The following is a 10,350-nucleotide window of genomic DNA, read 5'->3' as shown; positions in this document are numbered from 1 at the left end:
TCAAGTGTGGATAGTTATCTAAAAACGAGCTGCTTGGGGCATATTCAGTCGTGTTCTTGTTCTAGATGCAAAATTAATGTCAGTCAGATTTTATAACAAGAAAAATCGGACCGACCCATGTTGACAAAATCCACCGGGTTTTAGTTGGTCGCTGTTAAGGTGGCAGTTCGATCCTACGGGAAAGCTTTTTGGTAGCTGAATGAGCTTTGGTCGATAAATTCATGTTACAGTTTTCAATGCAATTCCCGGGAATACATACCGCACAATTTGTTATTAAGCTCATGATTGTGACGTTTTAAAATCTGGTTTTATTTACTTGCGGTTCGATAATATTGCAATGTGCTCTCGTATAAGTTATCATTAAATTTTATTCGCTATCTGTGAGGAATACTTTAAGGTAATGGGTAAAATTCCTCTTTTCAACGAATCCGACCAGGAATGCGATGAAGCTATTGAATTCAAGACGAACAAAGGTTATGCCAAACATTATGATGAATTTCGGAAGAAAGAAATTCTTGGGCAATGTAAGTATTGTGTTTTCGTAATCCATTGTGTCTCAATTCATCTTGGAATTTATTTGCAACGAGCAGTGAAAAACCTTGAATCGGAGGCAGAATCATCATCTACCGAAGATGAAACGACGGATGAAGAAGTCGTCGATCCGGAATTCGATAAGGAGTTCTTTCAAACCTTAGCCTATCTGAAGCGACGTGACCCGGCCAAGTACGAGGAGAAGCCAAATTTTTTTGAACATGTTAAACCCATCGAAGAAGTTGCGTTGGAAAAACGGAAGAAAAAGGAGAAACCAATGACGGTGAAGGATTATGAACGGAAAGTTATTTTGGAGAAAGGTGGTATTTATGAGGATGAAGAAGACGGACGTCGTCGGGAGGAACGAGCAGAATCACCTTCGCTGGTTAAACAACAGGAGCAACTGAAGGACGAAATTAGGAAAGTGCTTAACCAGATCGATACCGACGATGACGAAGCGGACGACGAAAGCGAGAAACCGAAAGGAGGACTTCTGACGAAACGCATCAAAAGTAAAGATGATACCGATAAAGAACAGGCAGACTATTTGAAATGGTTAGCCGATAACAAGACGAAAGATGCTCCGACAGACGATATTAAAAAGCTCAAGCCGTTGAAGGAGTTTTGGACCAGCAATGCTCTATCGAAAGAGGATCTGTTTTTGAGAGACTACATTTTGAATAAGCGATTCGTCGATAGTTCCGGAGATGTTCCGACATACGAAGACATTGTTGGTACGTCGGAAGACGAAGAAGAGTTGGAAAAACAGGAAGAATATGAGAGGCAATATAATTTCCGGTTCGAAGAACCAGATGCCGAGTTTATCAAAAGATATCCTCGGAATGTCGAAGAATCTGTTCGAATTGAGAAAAATAAACGGAAAGAACAACGTCAAGCGTTGAAACTTCGGAAGCAGCAAGAAAAAGAACAGAAGAGACGGGAACTGGAGGAGATAAAACAAATGAAGCTGCAAGAAATTAAAGATAAAATTCAAAAATTGAAGGAAATTGCTGCGACGGAAAACATGACCATCGGCGAGGAGGAGTTGGAATCAGATTTTGACCCAGATGAGCATGACCGGCGAATGCGTAAAATGTTTGACGATGGTTATTATGATGTCGATGAAGGCGATCAAAAACCGGAGTTTCCGGATCTAGACGAAGAGCTAGGAATTGAGAACTATGACCGGGAACAGATTGATAATAATGAGCCGGATGATGGGCAACACTGCGAGGATGATGATTTCATTATGGATGCCGATTACGATGAGAATCAGAAAAAGAAGAAACAGTTCCAAAACGAACCACTGGAAGCGACCGGTAGTAAAAAGAAGAAAAACAAAAGAAAATCAAAATTTGTTGAAGTCTTGAGAAAGGATAAGCCCGTATTTGATCCGGAAGATGAGAAAACCTACGGAGAGTATATCGATGAGTATTACAAACTGGATTATGAGGACATTATCGGGGATTTGCCATGTCGTTTTAGATACGTGGAAACAGTGCCGAATGATTTTGGACTGTCGGTGGAAGAGGTAGGATCGATTGTTGTTCGTGGTCTGTATTTGCTGTACATTTGTCTCCATTTGTAGATTCTAATGGCAAACACTCGTGAGCTGAATCGTTGGGCCAGTGTGAAGAAAACGGTTCAAATAAGGCCAAAATATGCCGAACTGAATGAGGCAAATGTTTACAAAAAGAAGGCCCAGAATGAGGAATTAAAGAGAAAGATTCTGCCAAGTCTGTACGTGAAACACGAGGATAGGTAATGTTGAATGCTTCGTTAAGTTTTCGTAGAGCGATTTGTGATGCTTTCCTTGTTATATTCTAGCGATTCGATGGAAGACGATGAAATTAAACAGAAAAAATCTAATAAAGTAACTAAACTAGAGGATGACGAAAAAGCACCCACTGAAACGGTGGTAGAACTTGCTGATCACAAAACGAAAAGAAAGAAGAAAAAGAAGGATTCGGTTGCTGATGTTTCAAATGCCGAATCAAAAAATGATACAAAAGAATCTGCCACGGATTGTGGAGCGCAACAAAATCCCTCCGGCAAGAAATCCAAAAAGAAACCTGAACATACATACAAAATGGATGCCGATGGCGCAAGTAATTCAACGGATGTTAATCGAGACGTTGGTCACAGCGGAAAATGGAAAGCAGATAGTAGGAAACGGAAACAGCAGAACGGCGACAAGGTCGGGGATAAGTTTAAGAAACAGAAAATTTCTACAACTTCATCAAATGTAAGTGAAAGCCGGCTACGAGCGTTTGGAATCAATCCTAAGAAATTCCATAATAAGCTTAAGTATGGCAATCAACAAAAACATGAAGGAGAAATGCCGAAACATCAGAATGGTGCGGAGAAACGCAATGGAAAGCCTAAACGATGGAAGAATCAAAACGGAAATTTCAAAAAGAAAAATTGAAAGATGGAATGATTTCTATTGTTGAATAAAGTTTATGCTAATTGTAAATTGCATTTTCATGGAATTTATTACATTTTTTAAATGCAAGCAACGAGTTTTAGCAGCATTGTAGTTGTATTACTCAAATTTTATGCTTTTGTATGTTGTTTTGATTTACATCGAGGAACTACACATCGCATCACATTTCTTTTGTGAAATTTGACCATCCTGTTTCAACAGACTTCCCTGCTGACAAGTTCTCGTTGAATGAAGGCTACATTTTCTGAGTTGCGGATGAGGCTGTAGATCTCATCAGGTCATCAGAAGTTGAAATACAGTAAGAAAATCAAAGAGCCTTGGTAGCTTCCCAGTGGAATTTCATATACAGTAAAGTTTTGAGAAACATAATTGTCAGTTTGACAGCATTGTTTAAATTCCTGCTATATTTGTCTTTTCTTTGGCACGACTCAAGATCCTTAAACAGAACCGGTTTATCTTATAGATTTTAGGTCAAAGTAAAATCATTGCAATGTTTTCTTTTTAGATGTCCTTTTCCTTAAGAAAGTGGCAGTCTCTAACATCGAACAAGTACAGGGTCCGGCACTCGAAGTGTAACCAATTAAAAAGGCCATAAATTCAGTTTGGAAAATTACTTTTACTTAATTCAAAGTACAAAATGTGTAAAAATAATACAAAATTCAGAAACAATTCACTTTTGCTCGATATGACCACCTTTTGCCTTGACTTGATGACTTGAGAGAGCGAAGGAGTTGCTTCGTTTGGCCGAATGTGACTTGCAGGTATTTTGGCCCACTCGCGGACAATAACTTTTTTCAGCGCCTCGAGACTGGTGTATCTTTTAGTTCGGACTTTGCTCTCCAAAATGGCCCAAAGAGAATAATCCATTGGATTCGCATCTGGTGAATTCGAGAGCCATTGTGTGGACGTGATGAAGTTCGGAACGTTGTTTTTCAGCCATTCTTGGTTCACTCGAGCTTTGTGAGACGGTGCCGAGTCCTGCTGAAATGTCCATGGTCTGCCACCGAAATGTTTGTCTGCCCACGGCTTCAAAGCAACCTCCAGAATACTTTCCCGATAATATGTCGCATTTACCTTGACGCCAGGCTCGATGAAAACGATTGGAGAGCGCCCATCTGCGGTTACAGTGGCTCAAACCATTATCTGTTGCGGGTGCTGCCTCCTGGTGGCCAATCGATGACTCAAATTCTCGTATGAACGGTCGGTCAAGTAAACCCTATCGTTTTGAGAGTTTACGAATTGCTCAATTGGAAAAATTTTCTCGTCAGAAAATACAATGTTCGGAAATTGACCGCTTTCGGCCAAACGAAGCAACTCCTTCGCTCTCTCAAGTCATCAAGTCAAGGCAAAAGGTGGTCATATCGAGCAAAAGTGAATTGATTCTGAATTTTGTATTATTTTTACACATTTTGTACTTTGAATTTAGTAAAAGTAATTTTCCAAACTGAATTTATGGCCTTTTTAATTGGTTACACTTCGAGTGCCGGACCCTGTATTCTGTTACCTGATCTTCATGTCAAGAATGCTTGGAATCAGTTTTTTACCTTTTTCGATAGAGAGGTATTAGAATTTCTGGAAAAATCGACTTTCGAACGGAGCCTCTGAGACCCATGGTGTTCCCACCTTTCGATTCAGCTCGACAATGCTCTATTTTCTCTGAAATGGCTGAACCGATTTTAACAAACAAGTTTGTCAGCAAACAACATATATAACGAGATCAGCAAATCCGTTTGCCGAGATTTCGAATAGTGTGTTTAGCTTTCACTGAAACTCGGTAAGACACTTGTAATCTAATGTCTCTTGTCGGTTTCGCAAAGCACCACGTCGCCATTGTTCGTGGAGTTTGCAGATGGAAAACTCACAAATATCTGCTTATTTACAGGTATAGGCGTTGAGAAGCACTCAAAATAATGGTCTTTGGCCGTCATTGTATTATGTAAATTAAACTTAAGCTTAAAACCCCAACTTAAACTTTTGTGATATTTATTTCATTCAATACTGACGAAAAATCCTTTGTGTATTAAATTATTGATGACTCGGCCATTCATGATTCAATCCTGATCGCATTTGCGAGCTAACACCAAAATTGCTGCTGACAAGCTCGGCAATAATTAACAGTTAACAAATTTAGAAATGCCCAGAAACTTAGTAATTATACATTTTGCCAAAGCGATTACCGAGCACTCGGCTGAGCAAATTTCGGATTGTTTTTGCAGAGATGCAGCAATAAAATTTAAGTGTGTAGGTTTATTTGAAGCATAAATTAAATAAACATAGATTTCCCAGTGCAATACTAATGTAGTTGAGAAACCCGTGACAGCAAAAGCACCGTCTGGTGGAGAATGGGTGCGTAAATGCTCCTAAAATGCATGAATAAAGTTGCCTGCGCATTTAACAAAACCACAGTAGCTAATGGAAAAAAGTACACCCGTTTCTCACTAGAGGTGCTGTTAGTGTCACCGTACAGTCGGAAATCTATGTTTATTTGATGTATGTTTGAAGGCTAACAATGTCAATCAAATTTGAAAGGGTAATTCTGTAATAACATTTCCGTTTCCAGAGATGCAATGTTATATATGACGTTACAAACAAATCCTACACACTTAGATTTTTTACCTGAATAGGCAAACCATTGAAAGATTTTAACATTACACAACTGAAATTCTTGCTAGTTTTCATTTAATAGATAATTTACCAAGATTTTCGGTTTTGAGAAGACTAAAAATTACCAAGATCTACGTCGCTTATGGAAACAAATTACCGAAATTATCGGTGTTCATGCATGTGAATTAATGCCGAGATTTTAAGAAATTAATTAAAATAAAATTTCAAATATGAAATAAACATTCCAGTGAAAACTCGTTATCATAGATTTTTCGTTTTAAACAGCCAACATTGTTGAACTAATAGGCTCGGAAATAGAAAATAAGAAACAATATATCACATGAAGAAAATACTGTTGAACACTTATACCGTAGAATGCACTTCCATATTTTCCGAAATCGAAAATCAGTATAACATTTGAATTGCCGAGACATCGAATATACTAAACTGAGAATTTTGGAAAAAGCTATCTCAGCCGAAATTTCAGTAAATTATCGCTTTGCGTTCCTTTTCGACATCTTTTTTCGCCGAGGTCAAAATTAAATTTTATGTGTGCAGTGTTTTTCAAGGCAACAAAATTTCTCGGAGATAAAAAAATCGATTTTGAAAAACTTAGACTCGTTTGAAAGCTACTAAAGGGTGAGTTTTTCATTGGTATCTTTTTGGCAACACTATTTTTGACTGATTACGCATGAATAGTGTCTTGTGTCATTGTTAAACTCGTCCAGTTTGGTCTATAATTTAATCAAGAACCGACTTACAATGTCTAACATTTCATGAATGGGCGCTGGCAAAGTTAGGAAAATTCACTTTTTTTTTATCGAAAAATAGGGTTCAGCGACGAAGCTCATTTCTAGTTAAATGGGTACTTCAACAAGCAAAATTGCCGCATCTGGAGTGAAGACCAGCCAGAAGCATTGCAAGAGTGAAACGTTACTGTGGACGGCGAGCGAATCCGTGTGACGATTGACGATGATATTTTTTGGCAAAAATGAAAGAATTGAACATGCCTGACATGTTCTTTCAACAAGACGGTACCACATCCCACACGACACGCGAAACCTGCTTCGGTGAACAGTTTATCTCACGTTTTGGGTCCGTCAATTGGTTGTCTAGAACGTGCGATTTAACGCCTTTGGATTATTTCGTATGGGGCCATGTTAAGGTTCATGTCTACAATGATAAACCAGCAATGATTGACGCACTGGAAGGCAATATCGAAGCATTTATTCGTGGAATACCCGACGCCGATATGTTGGAGAGAGTGTGCCAAAATTGGACCTTACGCATGAGCTATCTAAAGTGTAGCCGCGAAACATTTGCATGAAATCATCTTCAAACATTAAATTATGTTGATTGTTCAATCGATTCTAATAAAGATTTCAGTAATTTTCTCAACTTTTTGAGCTTATTTTTCAAAATCAGACCCTATACCTCTTCAAAATTCACCCTGTATAAGGCTGTTTGATAAGCTCAGAATACTAATGGACGAGGATGAGTTCTCACAAATGTTTCATTGAGACTATTTAAATGGCAAACGACACCACTAGGTGGATTAAAATGAGTTTTTATACAATTGAAACACTATCAAGTAATAAAGTCTAAAGGTTTTATTCAATTGAAATTCAAGTGTAAATCTCTGAGCACTTGAAAATAAAGTTTGATGCATCCGAAAGAAGTTCTTTTTAAATAAACATGAGCGAAAACATTATTACATACTGCGTGCTTATTAGAGTGTAGTGTGTAGAGTTCGTTCATTAAAAAATAAATTTTAGAATTGAATTTACTATGAAATTGTATGGCAAGAAATTGACAGGAACGCATAAGTAAAATAAGCTATTCGTATCAAAATATTGATTCGAGTAGTAATAATGAAATGTTACCAGATTTTCTTTTGTCACTATTTCAATAAGAAAATTCGGTGTTTGATACCCAAATTTGGTTGATTTTATAGTTTTGTTCCCTGCCGTGTAGTATCTATTCGTACTCGGGAGTTCCCCCATGGCATGCCTCTCTCGCAATTCGCTCTCGTGCGAAAGCTTTTCTCACTCACCAGCAAGCTTTTGCAACGTAGTTTCCTAGCCTTGCTTTGACTGGCCGTTCGTTCACATTCGAGAACTGTTCGCGCTCCGTGTGTGATCGATCGCAGTTGTTTTTCGAGTCTGGTGTCAAGTTTTACGCAAAATTTGTGCCTAAATTGTTCCAGTTTTCCATTCTCAATAGCGGAAAATGGATGCCCCCAATTTGATGCATCATTTGCACTAGGAATCAGCACGGAAGGTGCCTGATAAAGGTGAGTTTAGTTGATTTTTTTCTGCCAGTGGTGGGGGAACTGTGAAAAAAGAAGACTTCGTGCTGAGATGCTACACACGAGTTTGATCAGCCATTTTTACGGAAAACGTAGAAAATCGCTACTACGGAGAGCTTTTACTGTGCGGTGGGCTAGTGTGAGTAGGTTTGTTTTGGCTTTGCTGATGTCATGTCATGGAAGGGTGGCCAGACGCTGTTTTATTTCGCGTACGACAATGCCCGTAATTTTTGTTGTTCAATTTTATTAAAGAATTTAACAGATCATTGGGAAATAATATTCTGTGCGTCGGACTAATACGGTTATCTTTGATCACAAGAATGAAGCACCTAACCAATGCGGATGTGACGACTGACGATAGCTGTTCGTTTTAATAGAATGTTTGCTGTATGCACGGAACCGTAAATCAACCTAATTTTAAGTACATTCCACCCAATTTGGGGGTTTCGTTCAATAAACTAATTTTAGGTAAAGTGGCTCAAGGTAGTTTCCGTAAGACACGTGCAAAAAAATACTCAAAGATGAGTTATATTTACTCTACAGTTGAGTTGTATTGACTCAATTTCAAGTTAATACGGTTTACTCAATTTTAGCTTATTGAACGAAACTCTCGCTGTTGGGTGGTTTTGCTCTTTGTATTTTGACAACAATTGAAGGAGCGAATGAAAGGAAGTACTCAAAATTAAGTAAAAAGAAGTCAAATAATAGGTAGTTTTTATTTTCCGTGTGTCATTTCTAAAGAACAGACGATATGTCAAATTCAATATAATTAATATGTGTACACGTTTGGATAAAGTTACTCAAAATTAGTAAGATTATACTCATATTCAGAACAAGTGGATCAATTCTGAAAATGAGTAACTACTCAGTTACTCAAATTCTGGTTTTTGGACTAAAAAATTACTCAAGTTGAAAGTAGAAGTCACTTATCAATGATGGTAACTGCAAAAATTTTGACGTTTTCATTTACAGTGCTGTTCGAAATAATAGTAGCCAGACCCTGTTAGATTTCAGTTCAGCGACGCCATCGCACTGCATCACATTTAACATACCCTTTGTTTACTTTCTTTTTTGATTACGAGATTTCGCTTTTGATTAGTTCGTAGAATTTGAACGTTGAATATTTTGGAAATATGATGTCTGTAGCTGCGCACTGTTTTAGTAATGTGTTTTTCTGACTTCCGGTCAGTGATATTTAATTTAATTTTTTTTATAACGATATCAAACTAACTAGAGCATGTAAATCTACAAAAACAACTTCTCTAACATTGTTTGTTGTATTTTTTACTCTCATTTGTTTCGTATTATTTAATTGTATGGTAGAATATGTTTGTCGTAAATAAGACGTACTTCAGTATGAATGTACAATTACAATTCTGGAGGTGAATCAATTAAAATTGTGGAATTTTTACAATCAACTAATACCAACGATTATCTATATTCGGAAGTGTAAAAGAAACATGTCAGTTTTATTCGTATTCATGTCCTCCAGTTGTGTCTCTGAAAACCGCCAACAGGCAAGGGGAAAATCTATACCAACAAATTATAACGATAATCTGCGAAGAACAATTCAAATCTAGTTATTCTCCGTCAAGTCTCAGATATGTTATACGAAAGTTTGTCGTTTTCAAAAAAAAACCGTTTTTCATCACTGCGTTGTGAACTGCCTCAATCGCCATAGCCCTAATCAGGGTCATATCTAGAGTAATTGAGAAACCTGCAATTTGATAAGATACCTGTTCAAATTAAATATCAAGATGCCGCATACCAATTTTTTGGTTGATAAGGTGTTGATTGATTGCGAACGGTATTAAAAAAAAACAGTAAACATACAAATCAATCAATAAACTTAAGCAACTCCCATTTGAATCACTGGCATAACGTAAGTAACACCGAAACCGAAAAAAAATCTCAATATGAAGATTGAGAATGTTTGCAGCTTATTTGCAAGCCAATAACGCTGTTGTTTTCGAACTATAGAAATCTGAAAATTGTCTGCCGGACGAACTTCTGCCACTGGGTCATATAATTATCAAAATTCGATTAGCGTGCATGATTCTCGCTCGGTTTTGTACTCCGTTCTGTACTGTATATGTGAACAGTCTTTGTTTTTGTTGACAGCTCTGAATAATTCGATAAGAAGTCATGGTGATAAAACATCTCTGTTTCACACATCGCCTACTTCGCTACAATTTTAAACAGTCATCGTTCGGATAAAGGAAGTTAGCGGTGTAGCGGTTCGCTGAACCGGAGACCCGTTTTCCATTTGGTTAGCTACTTTTTTTTGTTTTATGTGTCTGTCTGGGTTTACATGTTTGATGTTGGTCTACTGCAAAGAAACCGCACCAACAAAAATAAGGGGAAAAACAAAAAGTATGCAAAATGAGAGCTGCTTTCAAATTGATATTTTTATAAACTTTCCATTCTGTTGCTAATTTTAGGACCGCATTTGCCTCCGCGC

At 37.6% G+C, this 10,350-nt stretch overlaps 2 protein-coding genes across 2 annotated transcripts in view; both read left to right on the top strand.

Annotated features, from left to right (window-relative positions):
* Positions 1-307: 307 nt before the first annotated feature.
* LOC131437313 (protein KRI1 homolog) lies at positions 308-3,007 on the top strand. The gene is made up of 4 exons (XM_058606581.1): positions 308-524; positions 591-2,062; positions 2,120-2,292; positions 2,359-3,007. The coding sequence occupies exons 1-4, from the start codon at positions 401-403 to the stop codon at positions 2,957-2,959; spliced, it is 2,370 nt and encodes a 789-aa protein (XP_058462564.1). The 5' UTR covers positions 308-400; the 3' UTR covers positions 2,960-3,007.
* A 4,682-nt stretch (positions 3,008-7,689) lies between these two features.
* Positions 7,690-10,350, top strand: part of LOC131434428 (death-associated inhibitor of apoptosis 1) — a 53,620-nt gene continuing 50,959 nt past the window's right edge. The window contains exon 1 of the mRNA XM_058601127.1: positions 7,690-7,874. The gene's annotated coding sequence lies outside the window, so the exon portion shown is untranslated. The remainder of the gene's footprint in view (positions 7,875-10,350) is intronic.

The sequence above is a fragment of the Malaya genurostris genome, chromosome 3 (assembly GCF_030247185.1).
Source record: "Malaya genurostris strain Urasoe2022 chromosome 3, Malgen_1.1, whole genome shotgun sequence".
Classification (NCBI taxonomy): Eukaryota; Metazoa; Arthropoda; class Insecta; order Diptera; family Culicidae; genus Malaya; species Malaya genurostris.
This window is presented reverse-complemented; position numbering and strand designations above follow the sequence as displayed.

Excerpts from the sequence above, each read along its gene's own strand:
- LOC131437313 (XM_058606581.1), top strand. The coding sequence starts at position 401 with ATGGGTAAAATTCCTCTTTTCAACGAATCCGACCAGGAATGCGATGAA. Across the intron at positions 525-590 it reads GAAAGAAATTCTTGGGCAAT|TGAAAAACCTTGAATCGGAG; the intron begins GTAAGTATTGTG and ends TGCAACGAGCAG. Across the intron at positions 2,293-2,358 it reads TACGTGAAACACGAGGATAG|CGATTCGATGGAAGACGATG; the intron begins GTAATGTTGAAT and ends GTTATATTCTAG.